Source organism: Hypanus sabinus, chromosome 7 (assembly GCF_030144855.1).
Source record: "Hypanus sabinus isolate sHypSab1 chromosome 7, sHypSab1.hap1, whole genome shotgun sequence".
NCBI lineage: Eukaryota > Metazoa > Chordata > Chondrichthyes > Myliobatiformes > Dasyatidae > Hypanus > Hypanus sabinus.
The window spans coordinates 144,757,136-144,771,667 of record NC_082712.1 but is presented as its reverse complement, the minus strand read 5'-3'; the positions used below and the strand labels follow the sequence as shown (position 1 = coordinate 144,771,667).

At 36.6% G+C, this 14,532-nt stretch overlaps 1 protein-coding gene across 4 annotated transcripts in view; it reads left to right on the top strand.

Moving 5' to 3' along the window:
• The window catches only part of sbf2 (SET binding factor 2), a 507,247-nt gene that overhangs the window by 180,678 nt on the left and 312,037 nt on the right, over positions 1–14,532 (top strand). For 3 of the 4 annotated variants that reach the window (XM_059975881.1, XM_059975879.1, XM_059975880.1), the window contains one exon: positions 10,672–10,794. The exons of the other annotated variant lie outside the window; for it this stretch is intronic. In XM_059975881.1, coding sequence (XP_059831864.1) covers positions 10,672–10,794 — 123 coding nt within the window. The remainder of the gene's footprint in view (positions 1–10,671; positions 10,795–14,532) is intronic. 4 annotated transcript variants of the gene reach the window in all.

Below are 14,532 nucleotides of genomic sequence, written 5' to 3'. Positions count from 1 at the left end.
GTGACGGAGCTGACTAATTTTACAACTTTCTGCAGCTTCTTACAATCCAGTGCAGTAGTCCCCCATACCAGACTGTGATGCAGCCTTTCAGAATGCTCTCCATAGTACATCTGTAAAAGTTTTCGAGTGTTTTAGGTAACAAACCAAATTTCTTCAAACTGCTAATGAAATGTAGCTGCTGTCTTGACTTTTTCGCTGCATCAATATGTTGGGACCAGGTTGGATCCTCAGAGATCTTGATACCAGAAACTTGAAATTGCATACTCTCATCTTCTGATTGCACTGAGGATTGGTTGGTGTTCCTCGTCTTATCTTTTCTAAAGTGTACAATCAGCTCTTTAGTCTTTCTGACGCAGGGTTTTTTTTGTCTTTCTTTTTCAATCTTTTTATTAATTTTTTAAAAAAACATAACATAATAATATTACATATGTTATGAATACAATAGATTTAAAATTGAGTTGGTAACAAGATAACAATATCTTATTAAACTATCGGCGAAAAATGATCATATAATATCAATCTAATCTATATAGATTATACATGAAACGATTGAAAATAATCATCAAAAGAAAAAGAAAAAAATATAAAATATAAGAAAAAATGTATATTTAAAGAAATAATAAAAAAAAACTAAAACTAAACTAACATGGGCAATAATAATAGTTTATAAGTATATGATAGTGTCAAAAAACTCCGGAACTCCACACCAAAACAAGAATAATAAGAATAAAGGTCTGGAAGAAGTCAAATTAATTCATGTGAAAGTGTCGAATGAACGGTCCCCAAGTTTCTTCACATTTAATTGATGAATCAAAAATAGTACTTCTAATTTTTTCTAAACTTAAGCAAGAAATAGTTTGAGAAAACCATTGAAATGTGGTAGGAGGATTTACTTCTTTCCAATTTTGTAATATAGATCTCCTGGCCATTAGTGTTACAAAGGCAATCATTCGTCTAATTGGAGGAGAAAATCGACTATCATCTTCATTTGGAATACCAAAAATTGCAGTGATAAAATGAGGTTGTAAATCAATATTCCAAAGTGAGGAAATGGTAGCAAATATGTCCTTCCAATAATTATGTAAAGTAGGACATGACCAAAACATGTGGGTCAATGAAGCCACATCTAAATGACATCTGTCACATTGAGGATTAACATGAGAATAAAACCGAGCAAGCTTATCTTTAGACATATGAGCTCTATGTACAACCTTAAATTGTATTAAAGCATGTTTAGCACATATAGAAGACAAATTAACCATTTGTAAATTTTTTTCCCATTTTTCCATTGAAATATTGTATTGAAGTTCTTTTTCCCATTCCTGTTTAATTCTACCTGATATTTCTGGTTGTATCTTCATAATCATATTATAAATAAGAGCCACTAATCTCTTCTGACAGGGATTTAAAGTAAAAATCATATCTGAAAAATCTATCAAAGTTGAATTAGGGAAGGATGGTAAAACTTTATATAAAAAGTTTCTAATTTGTAAGTATCTAAAAAAAATTAGATTTAGGTAATTTAAATTTGTTAGAAAGTTGATCAAAAGACATCAAACCACCTTCAGAAAAAAGATCACGAAAACATATTATACCTTTCCTTTTCCATATACTAAAAGCTTGATCTGTTAAAGAGGGTTTAAAGAAAAAATTAAGTAAGATAGGGCTATCAAGAACAAAGTTTTTTAAGAGTAAAAAATTTACGAAATTGAAACCAAATTCGTAATGTATGTTTGACAATAGGATTAGATATCTGTTTATTAAGTTTAGTTAGGTCAACAGGGAGAGAAGAGCCAAGAACAGAAAATAAAGAATATCCTTGTGTAGCGTTGCATTCTAAATTTACCCACTGTGGGCACAATGGTAAATCTAAATCTAATTTCCAGTATAATAAATTCCGAATATTATTCGCCCAATAGTAAAATCTAAAATTGGGTAAAGCTAAACCACCATCTTTTTTAGATTTCTGTAACTTTTTAGATTTCTGTTACTTAATCTGGGGTTTTTATTTTGCCACACAAATGAGGAAATTTTTGAATCAACACTATCAAAAAAAGACTTAGGAATAAAAATTGGTAAGGCTTGAAATAAATATAAAAATTTCGGTAAAATCATCATTTTAACAGCATTGATCCGACCAACCAATGATAAGGATAAAGGAGACCATCTAGTAGTAAGTTGCTGAATTTGATGAAGCATAGGTAAAAAATTCAATCTGAATAAATCTTTATATTTCTTGGTAATTTTTATACCTAAATAAATAAAATTATCAGTAACAATTTTAAATGGTATCCTGTCGTTCAGTAAAGTTTGTGCATTTAAAGGAAAAAGTTCACTCTTATCCAAATTTAATTTGTAACCAGAAAAACTACCAAATTGAGCCAACAAGGATAGAATAGCGGGAATAGAATTATCAGGATCAGAAATATATAACAACAAGTCATCAGCATAGAGCGATAGCTTATATAATTTCTCATTACGGGTAATACCAGAAATATTAGGGGATTCACGAATAGCAATAGCTAAAGGTTTTAATGCAATATTAAATAATAAAGGACTTAGGGGACAACCTTGTCTCGTACCACGAGATAATTGAAAAAAAGAGGATCTATAATTATTCGTAAGAACAGAAGCAACAGGTTTATAATATATTAATTTAATCCATGATATAAAATTAGAACTAAAATTAAAATTCTTCAAGGCATTAAATAAGTATGTCCATTCAACTCTATCAAAAGCTTTTTCAGCATCTAATGAAATAACACATTCTGAGGTTGTGGGTGAGGAATTGTAAATTATATTAATTAATTTTCTAACATTAAAAAAGGAGTATCGGTTCCTAATGAAACCAGTTTGATCTCCTGAAATAATCTGTGATAGTACCTTTTCTAACCTAATAGCTAAAATTTTTGTAAGAATCTTAGAGTCTACATTTAATAACGATATAGGGCGATAAGATGCACATAAAGTAGGGTCTTTATCTTTTTTAAGAATTAAAGAGATAGTAGCTTCATAAAAGGACTGGGGTAGTCTCTTCTTAATAAATGCATCATTAAAAATTTTGCATAACCAAGGGGAAAGCAAAGAAGAAAAAGTTTTTAAAAATTCTATAATATAACCATCAGGGCCAGGAGCTTTCCCTGAATTCATCGATGAAATAGCCTCTCCTACCTCAGCCATAGAAATAGGAGCATCAAATAGACTTCGATCTTCATCTGTCAATTTGGGAATATTCAAATTGTTAAAAAAATTATCCATCATAGACAGATCACCATCAAATTCTGATTGATATAAAGATTTATAAAAATCTTGGAAGGTATTATTAATTTCTTTATGATCCGTAGTCAGATTACCATCTTGTTTACAAATTTTAATAATTTGTCGCTTAGTCGAAATAGCTTTTAATTGATTAGCTAACAATTTACCAGTTCGATCACTATGGATATAAAATTGAGCCCTGGTCCTAATTAATTGATTCTCAATTGAAGAAGATAACAGTAAGCTATGTTCCATTTGCAGTTCAACTCTCTTCTTATAAAGTTCCTTGGTAGGAGTAACGGAATAAATCTTATCAATTTCTTTAATTTTATCCACCAATAAAGCTATATCTAAATATCTTTGTTTTCTTTTACCAACAGAATATGAGATAATTTGTCCACGAATAAAAGCCTTAAAAGAGTCCCAAAGTATTCCTCTTAATCTCTTCAGTATAGTTTGTCAAAAAAAATAAGTCAATTTGCTGTTTTATGAAGGTAATAAATTCTGGATCTTGAAGCAAAGTAGCGTTGAGTCTCCAAGATCTAGTATTAATGAAAGAGTCCGAGATCTTGATAGATAACTTCAAAGGTGCATGATCCGAAATAGCAATAGAATCATATTTACAGTCAATAACCTGCTAATAAACGATGATCAATAAGAAAATAATCAATTCTAGAATAACTATGATATACATGTGAAAAAAACGAAAATTCTTTATCTTTAGGGTTCAAAAACCGCCATATTTCAGTAATTCCCGAATCGACCATAAAAGAATTAATAAGTAAAGCTGATCTATTCGGAAGAGTTCGAATAGGTTTAGATCTATCCATCAAAGGATTCAAACAACAATTGAAATCTCCACCCATTATCAACATACATTCATTTAGATTAGGAAGGGTAGTAAATAAAAGTTTTAAAAATTCAGGGCAGTCAAAATTTGGAGCGTAAATATTAACTAAAGCCACTTTTCGGTTAAAAAGTGAACCAGTAATCAACAAAAATCTGCCCTGTGGATCAGATATAATTTCATGATGTATAAACGAGATTGAGGGGTCTATAAAAATAGACACACCCCTAATTTTAGCAGTACAATTTGAATGAAATTGTTGATCCTTCCAGAACCTAAAAAAGCGTTGATTATCCTCCCTCCTAATATGGGTCTCCAGTACAAAAATAATATTAGCGTTTAGTCTATGGAATACTTTAAATATTTTTTTACGTTTAATCGGATGATTTAAATCATTAGTATTCCAAGAAATAAAATTAATAGACTTATCCATCATGCTAATATTAATTGTATATACCATTAAAGGTTGAAAAAGACACATAACCCATAATTCAGGAAGAAGGAAAAATGGTACAGGAGCAACCGGAGAACATGACACTTCAACAATATTAATAATTTAAAGTTGGCTCATAAACTAAAAGCAAAAAAATAAAAAGCAAAAGCGTGAAAAAAGATCCCTACCCCTCCCCCCACCCATAGAAAGAAAGCCAAGCGGCAGGCGCATAAACTAACACTAATATTAACCCCATTTCAAGATGGCGGCTCCATGAAAAGATTTAAAAAAACTATATAACACCCAGATTTAAATATAGGGTTGCAAAAAGAAAATGTATATCAATCAGAATGAAAAAAAATAATATAATAAAACAAACGATCATTAATAAAAAAAGATATAAACATTAAAATTTGAAAATGTAATATACCTTTAAAAAAGATTCCATGTTCAAATACAAGAAAAATTACGTTTCAAAAGCAAAGGCTTATGGGAAGAAGAAATGACATTTTGAAAAATCCATATTACAAAATATAAATGTAAGTTCAACGATCTATTAAAAAAATTTAATAGAAAAAAAAGTTATCAAAATAGGATTAAAAAAAGATTTAATAGACACTACAATATATAATAAAAAAAAGACCAAAAAAATACAAAACATTTGTCCCATTTCCGAGTGCAGGCAAACAGATAAATGTTTACAAAAAGTAAAGTCTTATGGGAAGAAGAAACGACATCTTAAAAAAAAGATAAATCCTTATTACAAAATATAAACGTGTATATCCGAAACAGAAAAAAGAATAAAAAAAAAGAGATATTATAAAAAGTTAAAAGAGCATCTATAAACGATGGTGATAGTAAAAAAAAAGAAACCAGACCCGTATATCAGGATAAGAAGTTATAACCCAGCTTCATAGGTTAAAACTTAAAATGAAATGGCATCTTCTCTCCAAAAAATTTTTAGCATAACACATAGTTCAACTTGCACTAGAAGATTGATATTCTTCAACGAATTTCTTCGCTTCTTCCGGAGTATTAAAAAATTGCTGACTGTTGTCGTTCAACGTAATTCTAAGATTCGCTGGAAACTTTAAAGCTTGTTTAAGTCCAATCGAATGAATCTCTGCCATCACTGGTTTAAAAGCGATTCTCGCTCTCATTACTTCGAATGAATAATCCTCAACAATACGAAATGTGTTGCTGTTGTGAGAAATCATACCTTTTTTACGAGCTAATCGAATTAAAAGCTCTTTCTCCCGAAGATAATGAAGGCGAACAATCACAGCTCGTGGTTTGCCACTCGCAGCTGAAAACCTTGCAACTCTGTGAGCACGGTCGATAACAGGTTTAGTGTGCAAACCTTCAGCACCGAAAATTTCCCACAATAATTTAGAGAAAAATTCAGTTAAATCACCGGACTCAACTTTTTCGGGGAACCCGATAATTCGCAAATTCTGTCTGCGAGATCGATTTTCAAGATCAGTAATTTTAAACTTATACTGATCTAATGTTTTAACAGTCAAGTGTACCTTCTTCTCCAGCGCTTCAATTGTATGTACTTTTTCGCAAATTAATTTTTCAAGAGTCGTGATCTTATCTTCATGCCGCTGAATTTCTGATGCCTGCGATTGAAGCTTAGTATCAAGCGATCTAACAAATCCTTCGAGTTCAGATATTTTCGTGGTAAGCTTATTTTCCAAACTTGCCAGTTTACTTTCCAATTTACTTTCTAGCCTGCTTTCCAGAGTTGCAAATTTAGCGTCCAGAAGATGAGAAATAGCGTCGATGGATAGAGGATCCTTAGACAATTTCTTACTTGTAGCCATTTTAAGTTTGACAAGATTAAATCAAATATTGTTTTAGAAAAAAAGAGTTAATCAAAGGTATCAACTCATATGATTAGGTTCGAAAAGATTTGATTAAAGGGTGATTATAGTTGAAAAGGTAAAGAGCGCCTAAAAGGCAGATGCTTACGTCGCCATCTTGAAACTCCACCCCCCTCGAGTGCAGGGTTGTTGCTGTGATAGCACTCAGCTCACTGATATATTTTGAGCCCGTACGCCCCCTCGTCTCCATCTGAAATTCTGCAAACAATGGTTGTATCATCATCATCAAGCATATAGAGAGCACTTGAGCTATGCCTAGCCACACAGTCATGGAATTAGACAGAGTGGAGCAGTAGGCTAAGCACACATCCCTGAGTACGCCAGTATTGGTTGTCAGTGAGATGGAATTGTTATTTCCAATCTGCACAGATTGTGGTTTTCTGGTTAGGATGTTGAAGATCCAGTTGCAGAGGGAGATGCAGAGGTCCAGGTTCTGTAGCTAATTGATCAGGACTGTAGGAATGATGGAATTAAACACTGAACTATAGTCAATAATCACCTGGACAATACAAACACCCATGTCAGGATGCTGTTCAAGGCCACATGAAAAGCCATTGAGTTTACGTCTGCCATAGACCTATTGTGGCAATAGGCAAATTGCAATGGGTCCATTTCCTTACTGAGGCAGGTGTTGATTCTAGCCATGACCACCTCTCAAAGTACTTCATCACCATAGATATGAGTGCTACTGGATGATAATCATTAAAGCAGCTCACATTCCTCTTGGATTCTAGTATAATTGATGCCCTTTTAAAGCAGGTGGGAACTTCTGACCGTAGCAGTGAAAGGATGATAATATCATCCTGGCTGAATCCGGCATCAAATTATTCAGCTTCTGATGTTTGTGTTCTGCATCCCTTGTGAATTTTTAATTTATCCCATCATTTACAATGGGATGTGGTAGGACCTTTTGTCAGTTATGGGATTGCTTAGCTCTGTTAATTAATGTTGCTAATTTCTTTTGGCGTTGGGTTATTCTAAGTCACTAGCAATGTGATTGATTCTTTAATAGGCCTTTGGTTTGCCTAACAAGCTGCTTTGCTATATGAAAACGCTTTACTCTTGTCAGCAGAACCAATATATTAGTATGGATTTAGTAGAAACAATGTCAGTGAAATCATTCTCTGACATTGTACTCCGAAGCTGAGGTCTTGCAAATGTCTATTGATGTAAGGTGGTAGGTATTCTAACTATTTACATCACCACATTGTGAAGGTTTCAATGCACATGATCTTAAAAAGCTACAGAGGGTTGTAGACTCAGCTCACTTCATCCTGACATAATCATCCCCACTATCAAGGATATCTTCAAAAGGTGGTGCCTCAAAAAGGTGGTAGCAATCATCTGGGACATGCCCTCTTCTCATTACCACCATGATGGAGGAGGTACCTGAAGACCACACTCAATTATTCAGAAATAGCTTATTTCTGCTCCACCATCTGATTTCTGAATGGGTCATGAATACTACTTCATTATTACAAATAAGAGCGTATCTGCAAATACTGGAAGTACAAGCAACACACGCAGAATTCTTGTACACCAGTCACTGAAAGCAAGCATGCAGGTACAGCAGGCAGTGAAGAAAGCTAATGGCATGTTGGCCTTCATAACAAGGGGAGTTGAGTATAGGAGCAAAGAGGTCCTTCTGCAGTTGTACAGGGCCCTGGTGAGACCACACTTGGAGTATTGTGTTCAGTTTTGGTCTCCAAATTTGAGGAAGGGCATTCTTGCTATTGAGGGAGTGCAGCATAGGTTCACAAAGTTAATTCCCGGAATGGCAGGACTGTCATATGTTAAAAGATTGGAGCGACTGGGCTTGTATACACTGGAATTTAGAAGGATGAGAGGGGATCTGATTGAAACATATAAGATTATTAAGGGATTGGACACGCTAGAGGCAGGAAACATGTTCCCGATGTTGGGGGAGTCCAGAACCAGAGGCCACAGTTTAAGAATAGAACCATAGAACACTACAGCACAGTATAGGCCCTTCAGCCCTCCATGTTGTGCCTACCCATATTATTCTTATAAAAAAAGTACTAAACCCACACTACCCAATAACCCTCCATTTTTCTTTCATCCATGTGCCTGTCCAAGAGGCTCTTAAATGCCCCTAATGTTTTAGCCTCCATCACCATCCCTGGCAAGTCATTCCAGGCACTCACAACCCTCTGTGTTTAAAAAAAAAAGACTTACCCCTGATGTCTCCCCTAAACTTCCCTCCCTTAACTTTGTACTTGGGGTTCTCCTTAATCCTACATGCCAAGGCCTTCTCATGTCCCCTTCTAGCTCTCCTAAGTCCTTTCTTGCGCTCCTTCCTGGCTACCCTATATTTCTCATGAGCCCCTCCTACTTCCTGCTTCTTATATCTAACATATACTTCCTTTTTCCTCTTGACGAGTTGCCTCACATGTTTCGTTAGCCACAGTTCCCTTTTCCTACCATTTTTTCCTTGCCTCAGTGGGACAAACCTATCCTGAACCCAGCTCAAGTGGTCCCTAAACTTCTCCCACATTACTTCTGTGCTTTCCCCTTTGAACATCTGTTTCCAATTTACTCTCGCTAGTTCCTGCCTCATCCCTTCAAAGTTAGCCCTTCCCCAGTTAAGCACTTTACCATTTCGTCTAATTTTATCCCTTTCCATATATATGCTGAAGCTAAGGGAGTTGTGGTCACTCTCACCAAAATGCTCCCCCACCAAGAGGTCTGTCACCTGACCAGGTTCATTACCCAGAACTAAATCCAGTATGGCTTCTCCTCTCGTTGGCTGGTCCACATACTGTGTCAGGAATCCTTCTTGAACACACCTGACAAATTCAGCCCCGTCTATCCCTCTTGCACTCAGGAGATGCCAGTCAATATGAGAGAAGTTGAAATTACCCATAACTACAACCCTGTATTTCCTGCACCGTTCTAAAATCTGCCTGCATATCTACTCCTTGGTGTCCCGAGGACTATTTGGGGGCCTTTAGACTACTCCCAGCACTGTGTTTGATCCCTTCCTATTTCTGACTTCCACCCAGACTGACTCCGTGAGGGCTAGGGCTATGAGGGTGAGGCCATTTAGAACAGAGTTCAGGAAAAGCTTTTTCACCCAGAGAGTTGTGAATGTATGGAATGCTCTGCCTCAGAAGGCAGTGGAGGCCAATTCTCTGGATGCCTTCAAGAAAGAGTTAGATAGAACTCTTAAAGATAGTGGAGTCAAGGGATATGGGGAGAAGGCAGGAATGTGGTACTAATTGTGGATGATCAGCCATGATCACATCGAATGGCGGTGCTGGCATGATGGGCCGAATGGCCCACTCCTGCACCTATTGTCTATTATAATTCTGGAAGAACTCAGCAGGCCAGGCAGCATCCATGGAAAAAAGTATCGGCGACATTTTGGGCTGAGACCCTTCAACCAGACTGAAGTCTGCCTAGTCTGCTGAATTCCTCTAGTGTTTTGTGCGTTGCTATTTCATTATTCTTTTTTTTTAAGCACTGTTTGTTTATTTTGTAAGTTGTACTAATGTTATGCTTGTATTGCTGTCACACAACAACAAATTTCATGTCGTATAAGGTGATAATTCACTTGATACTGATTCAGAACTTAGTATTTCTACACCTTCTTAATGAACCAAGGAGATATTGAAGTTGTTATTAGTATCTGTATGATATTCCTTTAATAATGTTTGCAACTGTTTACATTGAAATTGGGATGAACCACCAGAAAAAGTGTAAAATTAAACTGGTTATTAACCAGTTTGTTTATGGTTTGATCAGTATTTAATGGAAGATGATTTAATGCAAGAGAAGTTGATTATTGTATTGCAAGTCCATCATGTTTTGTCTGAATTGTGAAATGTTTTAACTTAAGCAATCTGGCATTCAATATTTCACTTTCCAAATTAATTACAGGTGCAGATTCTAATAGTTATTAGGTACACAGTTTGATGGAAAAGTAGTTAATTAAAATCAAAAGATCAGTGGCTAGCACTGTAGCACAGTCCTCAGAATTACCGCAAATTCTCTGGCATTAAAATTTAGTTTAGTAAGACTGTTGTTGCTGTATGGACATCGATAGAAATTATGATGCAGCCTATGTTATTGTTGAGTCAGAAGTGTAATATTCTTTGTTTTTATTTAAACTTAAAATTTTGAATTTGTAGTTGTCAAAAGCATGAAAATACAATTTGGCATTCTATAATCACAGAGCTTCTTTGTGCGTGACTTAAATTGTTTTCAATTTCTGAAACATGCTCTAGGGATGCAAACGCGATGAAATAGAAGGCGAGGAGGAGGATACAGGGTTAATCCAACCTGCACAAGTGTTTGCACCTAAAAGCTTGGTGCTAGTGTCTCAATTGGATTATCCTGAAATTTTCAAGGTAAGTGAAATATGATTAAATAATTATTCAATTTTTTTGATTTTGATGGAAAGCTGCTGCATTTAAATATTGAGTTAATACACATTGAATCTTTCATGGTTATGCAGCAAATGCAAATCTGATTCTCGTGAGTGATAACTAAAATATTTCATGAATATTTCCTCAGAGTTCAATAAAGTTGATTAATTTTTTTCAAGTCCTGTTCACATTTTTTTGTAGTTAAGATATTTTTAAAAGAAAATAGGAAGGCTCCAATGCTATTTATTTTATGTTTGGATCTTCCTTCCCAGCTATTTAATATGCTTACAGTGCTCAGCATGTCCTTGGTTGGATAAGTACAAGCTCATGGGTTGTGAGAGTGAATGGAGAGTTGGTGACTGAAAGGGTTGGTAAACTAAAAGCCTGATAATTTCCTGGCTCATAAGGTGTTGTTCCCTTCTGTCTTTGCTAGGACTCCTTTTCCTGTGCTCCTCTAAGCTAATAGGTGCCCTGGCCCTGGCCATATGCTCCTTCTGAACTAATTTGATGATGGGATTAAGCTGGGTGTCTCTTTGACTGTCACAAACAATGGCCTATAGGATATTATTCCCTATTATTTTGAAGTGAGAGTGAGATGTTTCATGGAGAGATCAATATGTAGAAGTCCAGTAACATTTTTGCTGTAAAAATGTTTCAGGTGGTAATGACAAATAGTTATTAACTTCCAAAGGAGTGGAACTGATTTCAGATTAATGGTAGTCTCAATTTATCATTTCAGATCATTTCGACATTTTTTTAAAAAATGGGATTTGTACAGCTGGTTTGAAAAATGCACTTTTTACATATAATCAAGCTTCCTCTGATTTCTTGAGTGTGGTGGCATGGCATTGTAGTGTTTTTGGACTATTTCACATCACAGCAGTTTGTTTTTGGTGTCTTCTGCAAATTCCATAAGCAGATGAGAAAATTCAGAAATATTCCTCTGAGTGATAACATGCTGTTTTGGTAATCGAAAACATAGAGTATTTGAAAGCAACCTATTAGTGTGGTTATGTTCAGAAATTTTGTTTTTACCACAAAGCAAATAGTGATATTTCAAATTGTGCCACACTCCTGGTTTATAGAGATACCTATGAAAGATGATTGGAGTATTTTATGTGTAATTTGATTTTACCTGTAAATTCTGCATGACTGTTAGTTGAAATTCTTATTGACTTTGTTGTTGGAAAATACACTGAACTGGGCTAATTGCCAAGTATTAACAAGTGGAGCATTGAGGTGATACTGCTAACACTGCAGCACCCCTATAGTTTGTGTTCAAGTGGGGTTTTTATCTTGCACTCTTGGAGTAGGCATTGAACTCTTAATCATGACTGATAGAAGCAGTGACTCGAGTTAACTTGGGCTTTGGAACAGTGCACTTTGCTACAGAGTGATTGGTTCTCTCTTGCCAGATCTTGACTTCTGCCTGCCTTCAGCAAACATTACTGACAACCAGTCCAAACAAGACAGGCCAGGGATGGAACTTTGGGATCTTACGAGTCTCAAACGCTCAATATTTCATCTGCATGGATGTGCGACTCCGCCTAGGTTTCTTCCCACAACCTAATAAAGTAGGTTACTAGGTTAATTGGCCTCTATAAATTGCTAAACTTGAGATCCTGCAGATGCTGGAGATCCAGAGCAACACACAAAATGCTGGAGGATCTCAGCAGGTCAGGCAGCATCTGTGGAAATGAAGAGTCAACATCTTCAGGCCAACATCCTTCATCAGCACTGGAAGGGAAAGGGAAAGATGCCAGAAGAAGTAGGTGGCAAGAGGGGAAGAAGGCCAAGCTGGAGGAGATAAATGAGGCCAGGTGGGTGGGGGAGGGGGGCTGAAGTAAGAAGTTGGGAACTGTTAAGTGGAAAAGGCAAAGGTATGGAGAACAAGGAATCTGATAGGAGAGGAGAGTGAATCATGGGAGAAAGGGAAGGATGAGAGACGTCGGAGAGAGGTGATTGGCAGGTGAGGAGAAGCTGTAAGCAGCCAAAGTGGGGAAACCAAGGAGATGGTGGTGGACTTTAGGAGATCTAGCCCTCATATGGAGCCAGTGATCATTAATGGAGAATGTGTGGAGCAGGTTAAGACCTACAAGTATCTGGGAGTGCAGTTAGACGAGAAGCTAGACTGGACTGCCAACACAGATGCCCTGTGCAGGAAAGCACAGAGTCGACTGTATTTCCTCAGAAGGCTGGCGTCATTCAACGTTTGTAGTGAGATGCTGAAGATGTTCTATCGGTCAGTTGTGGAGAGCGCCCTCTTCTTTGTGGTGGCGTGCTGGGGAGGCAGCATTAAGAAGAGGGATGCCTCACGTCTTAATAAGCTGGTAAGGAAGGCGGGCTCTGTCGTGGGCACAGAACTGGAGAGTATGACATCGGTGGCAGAGCGGAGGGTGCTGAGTAGGCTACGGTCAATCATGGAAAACCCTGAACATCCTCTGCACGGCACCATCCAGAGACAGAGAAGCTGCTTCAGCGGTAGGTTGCTGTCAATGCAATGCTCCTCAAACAGGATGAAGAGATCATTACTCCCCAATGCAATTCGGCTCTACAATTCAGCCACCAGGGGCAAGGCATGTTAAAGTGCCGGGGTTAGGAATGAGCTTAAGTTACCACTCAATGCACTTTAGTAAACTATTTAAGAACTTTTTAAAAGCTATTTATTAATGCTTTTTGGGAAGGTGATTTTAGATGCATATCATATTTATACTGAGTTAAATACTGTATGTAATTAGTTTTGCTACAATAAGTGTATGGGACACTGGAAAAATGTTGAATTTCCCCTTGGGGATGAATAAAGTATCTATCTATCTATCTATCTATCTATCTATCTATCTATCTATCTAAAGAAGATGAAAGGGGAGCGAAAAATTACTGGAAGTTGGAGAAATCAGTGTTCTACCATCAGGTTGGAGGCTACCCAGATGGAATACAGTACGTTGCTCTTCCAGCCTGAGAGCAGCCACATTGTGGAGGAAGAAGAAGAGGCCATGGACTGACATTTTAAGACGGGAATGGGAATAGCAATTGAAATAGTAGGCCACTGGGAGATTCTGCTTTTGACTGATGGAGCTGAAATGCTCAACAAAGCGGTCCTCCAGTCAGGTTTCACGAATGTAGAGCAGGCAGCATTGGGAGCACCGGATATAGTAGAGATTGCATTAGGGTTAGGGTTTCGCATGTGAAGTGTTGCCTCACCTGGAAGAGCTGTTTGGGCACACTGAATAGATGTGAGGGAGGAAGTGAATGAGTAGGGATAAGTGTCATGGGGAGTTTAGTGAGGAGGGACAAATGGACAAAGGAATCACAGAAGGTGTGATCCCTGCAGAAAGTGGGGTGGAGGTAAAGGTGCGTGTGGTAGTAGGGTCTCATTGAAGATGCCTTATTACTTTCAGTGAGTAGGAGAATTAGGAAGAGAATAGGATTGTTATAGATTACTGTAAAAGGTTGCTTGATGGTCAGTACTGTCTGGGGCAGAAGGCCTTTTTCTATGTTCCATTACTCTCTGACAATAGAAGTGGAGTACTTGTAACTAAGATGTCTGAGGTAGCTGTTGGTGATATCTGGAATTATTGATTTGTTTACTGTAAGGCTTTAGTATCCAATACTATGTCCTCTGATTTTTATGCCAGTAACTGAAAGAAGCAGTTAACATTTTAAATTTTATTAAAGGTAGATCCACTATAATAGCAGGCTTATTGAAGGATAATGATGAGA